Below are 17,575 nucleotides of genomic sequence, written 5' to 3' on the forward strand. Positions count from 1 at the left end.
CTGTGTTAGTGCTTCTAGTCTAAAGGTCTGCAACCTGTGGTTCTGGAGGTTGTAAATGTTGCAGCCCCTGTTCTAGACCGACACTGTTCTGGATACACACTGTGGAGCCTAAGAACCATGGCACTTTCTGAGAAACTGGCCCACATTTACACCACTTTAACCATTAAAAATAAAAGTTAGAAAATTTTACTCCAAGGAATTAAACAGATCGATTTGGGTAATGAAATTAATGGTTAAGTCTTCAGGCTTCATTATAACCTAGGGCTTCCCAAAAAATCAAGATGACAGATGAGAGAGAGAATTTCACATGTCTCAGCTGAGCTGACTGCAGTCATTTCTCCCACTGTTAAGCCGTTCTACTGAGGTGCAGATATAAGTTTGGTATTAACAGAATTTAAAATAACTCTGCAACAGGTTACCTTGTTGGGAGTTTCAGGTCACAAATAACTAAACCAGCTCCTGATAACTGATAACACTGTACTTGCTTAGGAATGAGCTCATCTTACTTTTGCTTTGGGTTTGTGCACGCACTTGTGCCTTTCTGGAAGACCGGTGAGGGAGGACTAAGCCTGCTGGTAACTATGGAAGCCCAGAGACAGTGTTTGTAATCACCCAGCCACTGACTGAATTCAACTATTAGGCATGTGCTTAAAAAAAATTTCATTTGAAAAAACAGCATAGCAGACAAGGAAAGCAAGAAGCAACAGGGGAGAGTATTTATTCTATAATGCGTGCCTCTATAATGTCCTGTCGATCAATAATGTGCATGACAACGATGTTGAATGTAATGCTGACAGGACTGCACATCACACCAGTTGCAGTTTTAACATGGACACATCAAATGCACAAATTCCATTTTAGAAATTCCAGAAAGCTCAACAGGATATAAAATACTGTCTGTTGCCATCAATGTATGACCCAAGACAAACCTCACCTCCTCTATTGGTAGCTTCATAAACTGAAAACATATAATTTCCATCTTGTAGAACAATTTACCAACATGACAATAACAACTAGAAAAGCACTGAGAAAGTGCAGACTCCTGCCAAGCAGCTCATTTTCACTCAGATCATGATTTTTCACCCAATTTTATACTCCTACATTCATTTTATATGCATGTCATTAGATTCCTACATTTACTGACAATGAATCCACAGTGTCTTGGCTATATTGTGGCATTTATTGCATGTTTATATCTTAAATAACTCTCTTGCGCTTTGAAACCTATTTTTTTTTTACGGTATCCAAAATTTGGCCAGGACCCTGATCTAACTGAGACCTTGTAAAACTTGTTGGGAACTTCTGTAATTTTTGGTGCTCCAACCATTTATTGTGGAGTTATATGCATATATAATGAAATAATGTCCTATCTACCAATCATAAAGAATGCTTTTAAAACTTCCTGGATTTAGATGGTGGTCCAGATCACTTAAAAAATTTAATGGAATCTAAGTTAGACCAAGACCTATTCTCAGAGAAAATTATGGAAATCCCTCCATTATTTTTTGCTTAAATTTGCCAACAGACAGAGAGACTGATAAAGGCCAGCAAAAACATACTCTCCACCATCTCCTTGGCATAGATAATTAGGTAATGTACAAAGTCATGTATTATATACATCAAACAAGTCCAAAACCACAAACACAACTAACCTACACCAGTGAGGCAGCAGCGGACCATAAACTCTTGTGTTCTGTGAGAAACAACTACAATTTCATCTTTTGGAATCTAGTGATAGTGGAGAGAGCTTTTCAATTGTTGTTAGATGAATAATCGAAATATATTGCTTAACTGATGGGAAGAAACTCTTTCATACAGTCTCAGCAACACAGGAACTGATCAGTTGCTTATTTTAATAGGAAACAGAAGCTTGAATTTAAAAGTTTAAAACTCAAATCTTGTCATAGCAATATTTATTGTGACAATTAATTATCAATTAATTATGTATATATATACATACATGCTCTCGTATCAAATGTTGTGCTTTTGTGCAACTTGACCACTCTCATACATTTAACATTCACAATGCATGTTAATGCGGCATCAAAATACATGTTAACCACTTGTAACATAAAAAATATTTTCCAAGCTGCTGCTCTGCACATTTTCATATTATGCCAACATTTATCAAAATAATTTTTGAAAACAAGTAGTAGACAATGGATGTGCTGTGATTAAGATTAAATTTGCATGTAAAAAAAAAATCACTTATAGAGACAAAATTATATGAAGCACATTGTCACTTCTAAACCATTGGTGCAATAAAGCTGTGCAGTGATACACTGATTATGTGCTGTCAAACACTGGACTTTTCCTCTAAAAGCAGCTTGTCAGCAGCAGCAGCATTTAGAAAATTAAAACTCAACATTAGAGCAGCTCATTTGGACAGGAAAGAAAAATATATGCACACAGGAAGGGTGTAATTAAATACTTCTGTGTTATTTTAAACCTAAAATTTGAAAGGCACGTGGTGAACTATGAACAAATGTAACTATTTTCCCCAACTTTACTTATTCAGTGTTTTTATCTTGACTCTTAACTAAATGAAGGATCCTGTAAAACTACAGCAGCTATGCAACAACACAAACTTTCAGAAAACACAATCGTTATTTAACTGCAGACCAAGAGCCAAAACGTATAGGGTTTAACATCCCAGACATTATAATTGCTCCATGACAAAATTCACAGACAATATAAGCCAGATGATACACAAATCAATACCTACACCGAGCTTCCAAAACATAAACTCAGCAAACAACCATTAAAACCATGCAAACATGTTGAAACAAGGAGAACCCAAAGAAAAGCAGACTCCATAAAATTCATTAAATTCTTCATAACTTGATATAAAAGTTCAGTTTCTCGAGCAGATTACAAAAGCTGTAAATTTTCCCCCTTATTGTGTTTCTTAAATTTTTTACTTATTAGGTCTTATTAATAAACAAATAAATTTTTATCTGTGAAAATAAGTGCTAACTTAATAACAGAAGTATTGTTACTGGATAAGATCAGTTTTATGCTTAAAAACCAATTTTAACCATTAATTAAATACAGCATACGAAAAGATAAGGGTCGTGTGTGTAAGTGGGACAGTGTGTGAGACTTCCTTCTAAACTTATTTTAAGGTTAGGAATTCTTATTTCATTTTTCTATTCACAACATCCATGTCAACATTTAAAAAAGCTTCTTTTTTTAAAATTATTATTTAAATTATTATTATTATTATTATTATTATTATTATTAATGCATGTCCTTGACAGTTTGGAAGAAAATAACACTTAAATTGTAATTTAGATATTTTGTACAGACACCAATAAGGCCTTGGGCTCTCTGTGCACCATTTATCAACTCAACTAAACTATGTATGCAGGATGTACAAACATCAATTGACTTAATCTCTTGAAATGATTCTGTCTTGTAGCGACTCAATTTACAAATAAATGTGTATCTAACTGCACTAACTTCCCTACAGGATCATCACAGAAGCAGACTGCTGGCTAAACGTGAACACGTTTTAAACTCTGGTCTTTTCCGGGGTTTCAAACTGACTCAAATCTAGCTTAAGGAGACGAAAAGGTAATAAATCTCCTGATCATGACTACTTGAGTGAAGACAGAGGTTCACCACTGCAGCTGAGACAGAAGCAGCATCTGAGCAGGTAGTAAATTTACTTACATTTCTTCAGACACTTCAGCCAGTGTCGCACAATGAGACTGTGGTATTTCTTGTTGTCGATGCACCACGTTGACAGTCCTTGAATAGAATCCATTGTGTTGGTCACGCTGCGAAATTTCCTGTCTAATGTAGACTCCAGAGAGCCGCCAGAAGCGGCTCCTGCTCCCGCTGCCATGTCCAGAGGAGCTGGACTCTACCATTACAAAACGAACTTAGCCGAAACCTGCGCTTAGCTTAGCATGCTAGCTTAACGGAATATAAATATTTGCATTTAGCAGCAGCTCAGCTTCCACTTCAGTGTTACACGCCGGTAAAATTTAACTTTCCCGTTTCCAGGTCTCTTTTTGACAGAACCAGTTATCCTGTGTGAGATTCTATAACGCAGCCTTGTACTGGTATCATTTACCACTTGTGGTTAAAACTTAGCGCCCTGCGACATCCTTGAGCTGTGTTTACTCGTTGATGAAAACGGCAACGAACGCTTCCGCATGCAGGGTGTCATTATAGCGCCACCAGGCGTCGCGGAGGGTCTTTCAAAGTTATCCTCCAAGCAGTAAGTGTTAGCGTCACCTGCTGCACGTTATGGTTATTGGTGAGTGGGTAAACTGCACGTGTGTTGGTAGTAATGGCTTTATAGATCACGTATCGTGGTAGCAAAGGGACAAAAGAACAAAAGTATTTGATCTTTTTAAAAAAATAAAATAACAAACATCAATTCAGCATTACCCCTGTGTAAATTTTCGTGGGGGACCAAATGTTAATTTAGATTTTAATTTTAATGTCATTTTAATAGAAGATAGAACACACAAACGATGTCTAAACTTGGAAACTTGGAATCTGAATCTGTTACCTGTTTTTAAAGTGATTCAGATTACTTTGTCATTATATTACACAAGAGATACGCTGCAGAATGACATGACATTGCATCAAGCCACCATACATGAAACATGTAAATAAAAGCATTGTAAGAAAAAAAAAATGCTACCAGGTATGAAAGTAACCAAATAAATATATATATATATATATATATATATATATATATATATAGAGAGAGAGAGAGAGAGAGAGAGAGAGAGAGAGAGAGAGAGAGAGAGAGAGAGAGATAGATAGATAGATAGATAGATAGATATAATGCAACTGCCTGGTTTTGCCTCACATCTCAGTCTTGAGGATCACAAACATCTAGTTTCAGTCTTTGGCCTTTGGCCTTGTGCTGTGTGCCCAAGGATTCCACCTTAAAGTTTGATTTTTTTATGACATCATGGATGGTTGGGATCGTTAAAGTCTTTGCAACTTAACATTGAGGGATATTTTTATGCAACTATTCAAGAAATCTTACAAATCATTTTTCTCAGATTGAGGAACTTCTGCCTGTCTTTACATCTGAGAGGCTCTGCCTCCCTAAAATTATATTTTTATTATATATTATCATTTCATGTCATTAATGTTTTCATTTTAATGTTAAGATGTCTGTTTCTACCTCTACTATGTTCTTTATGTTATATTTGGAATAAAATTTGGATTTCATAGATTTGGACATCATTTAATTTTTAATTTAAATTGTATGAAGCATCCCAACATTTTCTATAATTATGGTTTGCTCACTAATGCTTCATCACTGACCAAGAAGAGCTCTGGCTGCAGCCGTGTGCTTTAGATTTCATTCAGTGTTTTGACGACATGCTGGGAGGACACGAATAATGACGAAAACTAGTAAGTTTTTTGCAGTCTTAAAGCAAGGCACTATAGTAGCTTCCCTTGCATATTTCAGAAAAAAAATGCAAATTTTGTATATTTGATTTTAAAAATTCATCCAACTGTATTTTGAAAAATCCTCTCAGTTTAATGTATAAAATTTTATTTGCATCTATCAGGCAATCATCAGTAATGACATCGCAAGACATGAAGAGATTAAAACAAGACAATCTGTACACACACAACAGCTAAAAAACAAATGTTAGTCCTATGTAATAAATGAGAAGTTTTATTCAGCACAGTTAAAGTGAACTGTAGGACTATACATTGAAATAACAGACACAACATTACACTATTGTTCTCTGCCTTGTGCTTACAATTCCCATTGTCAATGACACATCTCAGTAGTCAATAATGACAAAGCCTGAGAAACATCTACACAGAAGCACATTTGGTTTGCAATGACACATCTGGTGAAATAATTAAATTTTCAAACCATCCTTTCATAAATAGTAGACGTCTTGAGTAAAATTTTTAGTCAGGCAAGAGGATCTTGTTATCGTCGTGTTTATAAGGCTGACTAGTGATAGATCACCACAAATGAGATGCCATTCAACATGAATGATACCTGATTTAAAATATGGTGGTATAAAACCCAAATAGAAAAAAAAGGAAAAAAGAATATAGTGTTCAGGAATGGAAACAGCCGAGTTTATCTTATCTCCAAGATATTTCATATTGCTGAGACAACAGTGAAGCACTTACAGTGTTGCAAACTTTGACAGCAATTCAGTGTTCCAAAAAATATCTTTAATGTCTTTGTACTTATTGTGACACATATTGTGATACACTGTAATTGGAACTTTGATGAATAACAAGCCTGTTAATAAGCTATATTTATTATTAATTCTGAATTATTCCTTTCACGGCATAGTCCCTAAATAAGCATTGGCTATAAAAGTCCAATCCACACACCTGTCAAGTTCTCATCTCGAGGTCAACGTACTACATGTAAACTGATGGAATCCAAAATGGGAAGTAATGCTTTTATAAGTAAAATCACTTTTCATGTCCACAAATGTGTAAAATTTCCTTAATGTCATCCAAAGTGCAATTGCATCAATTCACACAGGCTCAAATATGTTATAACTTAATTTTTCATATTAAATCGCATAATAAAATATTTGACAGTTAAGTCTCTCAGTTAAAAACAAAATGACAAATCTTACTAGGAGCAACCGACAAGAGTAACCTTCAACTGAATATTTTTCATTTGCTCGTCCAACTCAACAATAATCTGTTTCAGTATTTTATGTGAATTTATTATGTATTTGTCAAATTAGTTTAGGTAAAAACAAAGACAGTGTGCATGAAAGTTGCTCTAATAAAAAAAAAAAAAAAAAAGCAACAGTGACAGTGTAAGCTGAGAACAAAATAATGTAAAAGAGTTTTATGTGGCACATTCTGGCAGGGGCTACATGTACCTACTCCTTCACATGCTACAACCAGTCAGCTGACAAAGTTTGCCTAAATCCACTTTTAAAAAATTTGTCTTCATAATAGCAGTATTTGTCCCTTTCACAGTGATAAGCGAGGGTCGAGGCTAGGGGGTGATTTGTCTGTCAGCAAAATGGTACAAACCCAACCAAGCTTCACTTAAAAAAAACTTGTGGAAAGATCAAACATGAGTAAAGGAAGAACTGAAATACACTGTGGCTCCCAGTCACTTTCTTCTACACTACAAAACTGAGTGTTGACTTTCAAAGAAAATATACCCACGAAGTGCTTTTCTCGTGTGCAATGGTTGCATCTAACAATTACTTGAACACAACAAGCTGCAAATCTGACATAAATTCATAAAAACATACAAAAATAGTGATGACGCCCGTCTTAAGTTACTGGAGGATAAATAAAAACTAAGTGGTAATCCATTTACTTGATGTGATGAATAAAAACAGCTTTAGTTTTAAACTACATAGTCAATGATGCTCTGTGCTTTTTCACAATAATAAATGTGATCTTTCTTTTTTTCTTTTTCCTTTTTTTTTTTTTTTTTTTTAGAAAAAGCATGAAGTCCAATGCCCCTACTTTTGGGGCTGCCTTTCATGATATGAAAAAATTAAAAAAAACACACACACACACACACAAACTGCCTTAATGGATAAAACATATAAAGTCATTTCAATAACTTTTAACTTTGTTATGTACACAAAAGTGAACATCTTACAAACAACAGTTCTTAAGTAATGATATAGTGCAAAACTTATGAAAAAACATCTGATAGTTAGGGGTTAAAGCGTGTTTTTCTGTGTTTCTCCTCCTCCGCTGTGTTGTGCCTTGCAGCCATCACAGACTGGCTCTATGCCTAACTTTATGCTTATGTAATCAGGTCCGCCCCTTGCCTTTACTCTGGCTGGCACGCTGAAGCACCTCCATGTGAGAGCAAGGTCAGCAACCGCCAGTTAAGGTGAGTCATTTGTAGTTATGACGTTGCTCGAAGACACTGAGCAGTCCTGCGTAACTGGACTGCCACGTGGGGAGGGCAAAGAAATTTGGGAAGGTTTCAGATTCTCATTTTCTCTCCTGCTACATAAATATGAGGACCTGCTTAAAGGGCCAGCCCCCTCTGTAAACTTTTCTCCAGTTGAGCAGTTGTCGCCAACTAGTTCAGCTGTTTCTTCCTCTGGCGTGTTTTGCCTGTTATGTGATGAAGGAAGACATGTGGAAATGGTCTCGAGTGAAGTCGCTGCATGGCAACTGTGCTGTTTTCCATGTTGGTGGCGGTTCTGCTTGGTTGGGACTCTGCCAGCATCAAGGTCTGACCAGCTCAGTTTCCTCTTCTGCATTGGAAAAACAAAACCATAAATAACAACTGTAACACTGGTCCTGCAGTCAAAGGCTTTAAGAAATAAATTAAAGCCGGAATTAAAAAAAAATTGTTCCCTCCTTTTTACTAAAGCTAAAGAAACTTGCCTTGCCCTTATATGCAATCAAAGATTAAAGAAGCCAAAAGAGTTTAAGTTTAATCATGCAGACACACAAACATAAACTAAGTATTTTTAACTCTTTGTGCTATAGTACTCATAGTTCTCCACATAGTAACGAAGGTAAGCCGAAAGCCTACCTTAACTGGCATGTGGAGCTGATTTTGACATCGATGTGGTGCCAGTGCAGGAGTGCTGCTCAGGTTTGCTGTGTCTGTAGACTTAAATGCCTCCCTAGGGAACCACATTTTCAGCAGCATTTCTATCTGCATCAAATTCTGAAGGTATTTTTCACTGTTGGGAAAAAAAAGACTTAAGATTAATAAATGCAACTAGCAGGAACAATCATATCCACATGTTCACTACTATACTTATGAAACCACTAATGGTCTTACCCCATTTCAGGTTTCTGCAGGACTCCAAGAATCCTCTGCAGTCTGTCTATGGCAACACTCTGCTGGAAACTGGTTAAACCTGGCGACATATACCATTTGAGTGTCAAACCAAATATTTATAGGTTTACAGACACCTAATTCTAAAAATCAAATCAGCTATGTAACTGAGCTTTATACCTTTTTCAAATCTCCCAGTCTTTAGTCCGTGTAGAAGCTCAAGCAATGGACGGATAAACCTGTGTAAATCAGCACACTGAAAAAGAAAGTCAAAGTCATGTGTTGCTTCTACCACTGAACTGCTGTTTTTATCTGACAGAAACACTGAAACCAAGACTATTTTTCTCACTTTCTGAGCGAAGGCCAGGTCCCCTGGTGTCGCCGATGATAATCTGAGAGTGGCAGCTCCGGGAGAAGAGGCTGGGTCAGGATGTTTAGCTTTGTCAGAGCAAAATTTAGATCGGTCGTGCTTAGACTTTACGTGCAGCTTATCTGCACGGTGTGGGAAGTCAAGGTAACTTCTGGAAAGGGAGCTTTCCTCATCTGCTGAGAGGGATCCTTTCGTTCCACCATCTCCCTCACCTTCTGAGAAGATATCCGTTTCATCCTCAGTCTGCTCGCTCTCACTGAGGAAGAAGCTTGAAGTGGAGGGCAGCGAGTCGTACGACGGCCATTTGGAAGAACTGCCCAGTGGATTCATCTGCAGAGGCAGGAAGGATGAAAGACAGAGGTGGTGAATGCTTTTAGGGGTGACAGTCAAAACTGACTGCATCCTACTAGTATCAGGTGTATAAATTAAATCACTTTTATCATTGCAATAACTATTTACAAAATTATAAAGACACATTTGTTTGCTCCCCATTAAAAACACGGATAATAAAGAATGTGTGAAAATGTAAATGGTTTAGAAATCGTTATTTAGTTTCCTCAACAATCTCCTTTTGGCTTGGTTGAGAAAATTTGACATCTTCCACATGAGTAATTCAGTTTGTCCACCTTCCTGGTTTACAAAGTGAAGCACAACATGTTAAGAAGATCAAATTAGCATCTGATCTGGCGGTGCAAACAATCTCATATGGCAGGGGTGGGCAACCCCGGTCCTGGATGGCAGAAGTCCTGTAAATGTTGGGAGTTTCCCTGCTGCAATGCACCTGACTCACATCAGACAGAGTATAATAGTTCAGAGCTTGGCATCAAACTCTGCACCCTTATACTAATTATCCATTTATTTGAGCCACCAGCCTTGTGCTAATAATAGTCCAAACATCAAAATAAAAACACAAACCATAAAAGTCATGTAAGGAATAAATAACCTAACAGCAGAAGGAAATGAAGAATATTTTCCAAACATGTCGATGAAGGTCTGCCTGATGATCATTTCAGAGGCTTTGCAAAAGTTTGCTTTAACTTTATTTGAAATTTGAATGGAAATACAGCTAATTCCTTAGTCACCATGATTTCTGTTTTTTGGTTTTTTTTGTCTTTTTAATCCTCACAAGGCAAAGCAAACTGACCAACAACAGCACAAACACAAATGAAAATGGCCTCCATCTCAGGCTGTTTCATATATTGATGACAGTAAGTGGCAGTAGACAGTTGCAGTATGTAGACGTGTGTCTGCTAAATGGTGAAATGCACTTATAGCAGTACAAACTGGGTAACATGCCATGACCTGGTCTGCTTTGTAGCTTTTTTAAAAACCCAAAGTCCCTGATCTGCCGAGTTTTGGATCTGCCAGTATGTCTGTGATTATCATCTTACCAGTGGGAGGTGAAGAACAAAGTGTGCTGAGAGACAGCGAGATCAACACAAGACAGCAAAAACTGTGTTTCCAATAGGCAAAATGAGTTTTGTTTTCTGGAAGATTTTTTTCTTACCCACAACTTTAAAATGCTAACAGCAAAAAGAGCATTATTAGAAACCCACCTCTGTGGTCTTTACCAGTTGTTTTAGCCTATTCATTTATAAATTTGCTGCAAATTATTTCCAGTTCAGGTTAACTTTCAGAATTTAACAAATTCACAGCATCACTTCCAAGGCCCAAAGTGCTGTTAATGGTTAGGTTGGGGAAAAGCTTGCCTTTAAAGCCTCAATGTTTGTTGAATTCTCAAATATGTTCACACATGAATTCTAAATTTCTATTAAGTAGCATTTCTACCTAGATTTTTATCTAATAAATATACAAAACTTCTAATTTAATGGTACATAGTGGGGGTTCAGTTTGCCCAAGGATGCTGAGACATGTAGTTAGGGGAAGCCTGGAATCAATCCGCCAAACCCTCCAGTTGGTAGACGGCTGCTCTTTCATTTTTAAGTTAGTGAACATTTTACTGTAAACAAAAATAATTTACAACCCTAATGCAGTTTAAATTAAGCATTTTAAGCCATGTCCCAAGTAGAGACTATTAGGATGTTTTCATGCACGACATGTTTAGATATATTAACATACAAAGATCCAGTTGTGCCCTATGACGGGCTGCTGACTTGTCCAGGGTTAACCCTGTTTTCACCTAGTAGCAACTGAAAGAAGCTTCAGTTCCCCCATGACCCTGAACTGGAATAAGCACGGACAGAAGATGGATGGATGGATGGATGGATGGATGGATGGATGGGTGGGTGGATGGTTGTTACTTAAAATAATATGAAGAAATATAACACTGACATTTGAGCTTTGGTCCGTACCAAACAAATGGTGAGGACCCTTGAAAAGGTCTCTCTCGATTCACTTCCAACTTCTTTCTTGTGAAATTTGATTGAAATACGATTGCAGCATGACCACCACATACAAAGGTGTTCTTCAATCAAGGTTTCAAGCTTGTGCTTCTGAATAAAGGAGCTAAGATGCTCATTATAAGGGATATTTACTTGAGTGTATAGCACAGGAACCCATAAAACCCCTTTGACCCTTTTATAAATTCAAAATTATTCATTTACATCTCCACTGCTTGATATAACTAATATAGCTATAGTCTTCCAAAATCCAATGTTCACATTTATTTCACATTGCTTTGAAAGTTTGGTTCAATCTAGAAAATTTGCAATTAAACCAGCCAATCAGGGTGTGACCTTGTCTGTCTTTTATTAGACATCTATTGGTTTGACATATCATCCAGTGAATCCAGCTAAATTTAATTGACATTTTGCCTTTTTTTTTTTTTTTTAGCCAAATACCAGTCCCAGAACCAGCCCACAATTTGGGACACACCACTTAAAAGAGTAAATATAATTTTTGTTGGGACTTGAATGAAATAATTTGATTTGAACAAGGTGGTTAAAAAAAAAAAAGAAAAGAAAAAGAAAACATATGATTACATATTTTTCCTAAAAAATGTACACACTAAAGTCACAAATGGCTGCCTAAACCAGAATGCTGGAAAGGGAGTTTTCAAGCTGTAAATTTCCAGAGGGAGAACCCCACAAAACACACTGGCGCGCGCACACACAGACACACACGAGCACAAATTGCTGTTCAAATCAAACTTACTCCCGTCTGTCAGCGAGTTTCCTCGCTACTTTTGCACATAGTCCAATAAAAATAAAAAATAAATAAAGTCGTTTGAGATCAGATGCGTACATGTGCTGTTCACTCTGATTTATGTAACGTTCAAGGTTTATCGTTTAAACTAGTGTCAGCATTTTTATCCTCCTGCAACGTTATAAAATCTATGTGATGTGGTAATAACTACCTTCATAGCTAACCATGTCATAACATAAGTCAACATATCTCACATTTAAGGAGGTTGTTGTAATTTTCCAAGTCAAAGTAGTTTTTTTTAGGACTTGACTTATCATTAATAATTCATTTATTTACTGTAATATATATTACATTTCCAGTCTAAGAAAAGTGGGGGAAAAAAGGGAAGGGTGCCTTTCTTAAAAATAAAAAGGGAGTTCTTACCTTTTAGTTTTGGGCGACTTAGACTCCTAAAACCTGACGAGTCCCAGCTACTTGAAGTTGGTAGACTTTTCTCGACAGAGCTAACAGCTGAATAACCAGCACAGCTGTGTCTCCTATTATCCAGTGAACGCTCTGCCCCTTCCTGTTTCTTCTATCAGCGCTCGTGTTCCGTTCGCGCGGCGAGATCTCCGACCCGTACAAACAGAACCCGCAGAGAGCGACGGACGCTACACGTGCTGGTTGGGCACGGAACCGCCGATTGGCTGAGGACGGTGTTCCCATTGGCTGAGAGGCTTGCCCAATTGGCAGCGTTCACGGCGCTGGTTGGCTGGGACGTACGCAGTTCCCAGCGCACCTCCGACAGCAGCACGTGTGGTTGGTGTGGCTGGAGAAGGAGAGGAGCAGCACGCGGCAGCTGGCATCTGTACAAAAGTCTTGGTTTTCATAACGGGTCACATTTTGGTCTCTCTTGATATGAAAAATGCATTTAGTCCTTATTAATATTGAACATGATGGACCATGGACGGAAAGGTGACTTCAAAAAGTGACTTGTTTCGATAAATGATTTTGAAAATATAAAGGTAGTAAAAATAACTTAAGAATAATCTGCGATGTTAAAAATACTAATGGAAAAAGTCCATGATGTTTCTGTTTTTGCGTGAGTAGCTAACAGACAGCATGAGGAGATATTTTTCACACATCTTTTAAAGCTCTCTGAGACAAGGCTTGGGAGGTAGTTACATAATTACATAATAAGATAGAGACTGGAGGAGTGAATCACTTCCGTAGTCACATGTAGAATAGGATGCTACCTTCAGAATTATGCCGTAATTATACTATTAGATTTTTACAAAAAATATTATACTTCTATTTTTAATTACTATATTATAAATGGCAGATGCCAGCATTGAAAGAAAAAGGAGCTAGTCAGATAACACTTATCGGTGTGGAGGGGGAAATCTCAATTCAAACATCTTTTAAGGCTTGTTTGAACAATAGTGATGGATTGTAATTGTAGCAGAGTGATTCCTGGCAGACTACACAGATAACTGCACTATGTAAATCATCAGCTTTGCTATAGTTATGGGTCATCATTGCAACAGGCTTGACACATGTTTCTAAGTTTGCATAGGAACATTAGGTTCTAGTTTTATTTTTGATTGCAACACACCAGATACTGTAGCCATGCAAACATTAACGGCTATTACTCTCAGATGATAAAGCCATGCAAACAGCAGTGGCCATTACGAAAGGGTTTCTATACAGACAGAGGACTGCTGGTTATACCACATGATTCTCAGATTAGGCTTTAAAGATTTGGCTATGACTATTACAGACAGGTTTTCACTGTAACACACTGAAATAGATAATACCCATACATTTTAAAAAGAAGCAAAAGTTCTAAGTTATTTGTTATAAGCTGACAGCACAAGTTAAGAAGACTAAACTAAAAACAGATGAATAGATGTATAAGTATCTGATCATTTGATCATACTTTATCATACTTTAAATGCAGCTCATTAAATGGATAACTAGAGATATATATTTTTAGTTTAGCATTTACCACAGTTCATAGCAGACTGGTTGTGTGCACAAGTTGGGCGAGGGCCAACAAAGATATATGCACATCTCATATTGTTAAGCAGACAGCTAAACTGAAAAAGGAGAGCTTCTGCTCAGCTATTAAACGGATCCATTAAAAGGGTGTTTTCTGACCTGTTTCTATAATAAAGTTTTTGTTTATTGAAACCATGTTTTATTTGAGCCTATCTCCAAGATAGAGGGGGTGAGGAGGTAGTTTCCATTTTAGATTTCAATATTTGTCCAGTCTTCTCTGTAGATTAATCAGATCATATCGGAAATGTATATGAATAAAAAGGCTTTAATGTGATCAAATCATAAAAGCCACTTCAACACAAATAGCTTTTAGCACATATGTTATTGTCTGATTATGTATCGTGCTGCCAAATAATATCCAGAGGATTGTGTTGTGGCCCAGTTTAGCTCACATAAACCAATTAGCACATGCCCAGTAAATGCAAGCCATTTCATTCAAGCCTCAATGTTAAACAAGGAAGCCAACACGTCAAGGCAACATCTGCCCAAAATAAACTCATCTTCCCTATAACTGTATCCAAATTTGCTGTTTTGCAAAATTTAAAAATAAATTGTTTTTTTCTGTCCAAGACGCCTAATATTAATTTGTGATATTTTTATATATCACAAATATGTATGGAATTCAAATACATATCTGCATATTTTTTTGTCAGCGTTCTCATATATCCTGAACTGTTACATTCATCGTCACTTTGGGTTTCATTTGTATATGGTTAGATTATAATTTCTAATTTTCTATTTAGTTCATCTTTTTGCAAGGATGATGACTACATACACACACAGTTTCAACATTAAAAGACCCCAGATCCCTTTAACAAAAGAAATATGATCAAATGTGTTTTAAAGAGGATTAAATGTTTGCATGGTAGGTATAAACAAAATAAGTTGTCATGCACCTTCCTTTTCAGGCAGTCTTCAGCAACATGTTTATTTCTATGACAATGGCTGAATTATAGCAATATTAGCAGCAGCCATTAAGCAAACTGACACACACACACACACACACACACACACACACACACACACACACACACACACACACACACAGGATCATCATATGCCATAATGTTACTTTGTTAAATCTCAGAAGGCTGTCATCTTAAAACCAAAAATAGGATGAAAAACTTTTTCTTGACAGATGTTGAAGTTATTAAATACAAACAAATTCCATGCTGTGCAGCAAACTTTTAATAAGAAAAATCTTCAGGCAGTCCCACTTCCTGGACTCCCACCATGGCGAAAGCTCAAGGTCTGGGCATGGCTGGTTAGTCCCACTCTTGTGGATTTGTGTGACAACATGAATAAAATCCAGAAGTGATCTTGAACTAATATACAGTGTTGACAAATAAACATCATCAGCATAGTCTGAAATTCTGGCCACGTTTGACAAATAAACATCATCAGCATAGTCTGAAATTCTGGCCACGTTTGGAGTATAAACCAATCTTTTTGTTGCTAACAGGATTTTATAATGAATGCTGGGCATTCAGTTATTTGAAAGACTGCAAATAGATGTATCTTAACTGCTCTTCCTGAAATCTTCCTTTAGTAAAGGATTTAACTTGACAATCTGACCACTTCCACCATTAATATGTCCATTTAGATGTAAGAGATCCTCTGCTGGTTTTGTGTTCTTACAGTTTATAAGAAATAAATTGTTTAAGTCTTGCCACCACACACATCTTTTTAACAGCCAAGCCAAGGATCTTCTCTCTTTGTCTTGGAGACAAAGGCAATTTTTCGGGCCATTTCCGTGTGGTATATGCGGCGGCAGTTCTCAAAGTTCTTCCGCTGTCGCTCTCGACAGGGCTTCTCATAGTAGCGCTTCTGCTTTAGTGTCTCGAGAACCCCATCCTGTGCTATGACCCTGGAAAAAGTGGAGATAATGTGTAAATAGTTGGTGGTAACACTCAGTTCAGCAGCTAACAAAGAAGTTTGGTGGAACCGGAAAGGGTAGTACATATAGTTCAGGCAAAACAGTTCTAAATTTTCTAGGATCTTCTTAATCTTGATTATTTCAAAATGTAAACCTCTTAAACTTCTGAAAGGAAAAAAACATCATTATGGTTTGCATAATTTTTTAAATGATGTCAACCTCAGTTGTAGATTGACAAGTTACTAAACCTTAAGATACTTAGGCTCAAAATGCCCATCATTACATATTTGATACATACTGTTTTTGAAATATTTAGTATCACTTTATACTAAAATATGACTCAGATTCATGTTGAACACAATCTAACACGTCTTCTGCTAATATCTCAGAGAAAAAGATTACACTATAATAATTTTGATATATCAGATTGCAATAAAACTGTAAGTATTTCCCAAAATTTAATTTTTTACTTAAATTTTGTTTAATGGACAAAAATAAACGCCCCATGTTTAAAAAAAAATGTCTTACCCCTTAAGATTTTTATTTTCTTCTTTTTATTATTGTTTATCCCACAAATGACAACTCCAGTCAGAGAAGAATTTAATCAAATGTATCTTTTTTAAAGTACTTAACCAAAGGGTGACACTAAACAGAAAATTACAGGAAGATCTACTAAAAAAAAAAAAAAACATTTAAAATTTGTTGATCCTTCACCAAATCTTTTAATGTTCCTTTTTAGCATTTGTATATTTTCAAAATAGTATAAAGTAGGTTCTACTGCAATAACACACACACACACACACACACACATACATATATATATATATATATATATATATATATATATATATATATATATATATATATATATATACACACATATATATATATATATATACACATATATATAATATGATTACGCAATGGTAGGTTTGACCCATTTCAATGTAGTTTTTTGTACAGCTGTGTGTATCAGCTACAAACTAAACTTCACTGTTGCCTAAACTGCGCAGCCGCAAGTCTGTGACATTGAGCGGAAGACTAACGTTGACCTAGCTTAAGTCCGCCTGTCATTCTGAAGACAACTACAAATGTAATTTAATACCTCACCTAAATACTGTAGGTTTACCTGGTTAAAGTCTTGTAAGCAGCATCAATATTACCATCTTCTACCATAACTGTCCGGGAAATAAAACGGAGGTGCCTCGCCATGACGACTCTGGTGCTTTCACGATTCCCGTCCGGTTGCCAACGCCTATTTGAAAAGAAGGTTCCGGGTTATGCAGAGCCGGTTATTCAACGCTAGATGGCGCCCCACTTGGTTATTCTTACAAATGAAATGTAACTGAAAAAAAGGATCAATATTCAACTGTAAATTATTATTGCGACAAAAATGCGCTAACGTTTTTCTTTATATGTGAAGTAAAACTGCAGAAAA

General features: G+C 36.5%; 3 protein-coding genes across 4 annotated transcripts in view; all 3 read right to left on the reverse strand.

Annotated features, from left to right (window-relative positions):
* rprd2a (regulation of nuclear pre-mRNA domain containing 2a) overlaps positions 1–4,054 on the reverse strand; it is a 23,886-nt gene extending 19,832 nt beyond the window's left edge. For both annotated transcript variants that reach the window (XR_013771729.1, XM_079259072.1), the window contains exon 1: positions 3,676–4,054. Coding sequence is in view for 1 of the 2 variants with exons in the window: in XM_079259072.1 (XP_079115198.1) it covers positions 3,676–3,850 (175 nt within the window). In the remaining variant the exon portion in view is untranslated. The remainder of the gene's footprint in view (positions 1–3,675) is intronic.
* A 1,600-nt stretch (positions 4,055–5,654) lies between these two features.
* Positions 5,655–12,768, reverse strand: ciarta (circadian associated repressor of transcription a). The gene is made up of 6 exons (XM_079258245.1): positions 12,645–12,768; positions 9,096–9,446; positions 8,927–9,002; positions 8,750–8,828; positions 8,495–8,648; positions 5,655–8,210 (listed from the first exon to the last, which is right to left on the reverse strand). Exons 2-6 carry the CDS (start codon positions 9,444–9,446, stop codon positions 7,833–7,835), a joined length of 1,038 nt encoding a protein of 345 aa, XP_079114371.1. The 5' UTR covers positions 12,645–12,768; the 3' UTR covers positions 5,655–7,832.
* Positions 12,769–14,530: 1,762 nt separating this feature from the next.
* mrps21 (mitochondrial ribosomal protein S21) lies at positions 14,531–17,381 on the reverse strand. Its single transcript, XM_079259075.1, has 2 exons — positions 17,267–17,381; positions 14,531–16,128 (listed from the first exon to the last, which is right to left on the reverse strand). The coding sequence occupies exons 1-2, from the start codon at positions 17,347–17,349 to the stop codon at positions 15,948–15,950; spliced, it is 264 nt and encodes an 87-aa protein (XP_079115201.1). The 5' UTR covers positions 17,350–17,381; the 3' UTR covers positions 14,531–15,947.
* Between the last annotated feature and the right edge of the window lie 194 nt (positions 17,382–17,575).

This window comes from Telmatherina bonti (genome assembly GCF_933228915.1).
Source record: "Telmatherina bonti genome assembly, chromosome: 19".
NCBI classification, from domain to species: domain Eukaryota; kingdom Metazoa; phylum Chordata; class Actinopteri; order Atheriniformes; family Telmatherinidae; genus Telmatherina; species Telmatherina bonti.

Excerpts from the sequence above, each read along its gene's own strand:
- mrps21 (XM_079259075.1), bottom strand. The coding sequence starts at position 17,349 with ATGGCGAGGCACCTCCGTTTTATTTCCCGGACAGTTATGGTAGAAGAT. Across the intron at positions 16,129-17,266 it reads GCTTACAAGACTTTAACCAG|GGTCATAGCACAGGATGGGG; the intron begins GTAAACCTACAG and ends CACTTTTTCCAG.
- ciarta (XM_079258245.1), bottom strand. The coding sequence starts at position 9,446 with ATGAATCCACTGGGCAGTTCTTCCAAATGGCCGTCGTACGACTCGCTG. Across the intron at positions 8,829-8,926 it reads GACTGGGAGATTTGAAAAAG|GTTTAACCAGTTTCCAGCAG; the intron begins GTATAAAGCTCA and ends ATATGTCGCCAG. Across the intron at positions 8,211-8,494 it reads AGCTCCACATGCCAGTTAAG|AAGAGGAAACTGAGCTGGTC; the intron begins GTAGGCTTTCGG and ends TTTCCAATGCAG.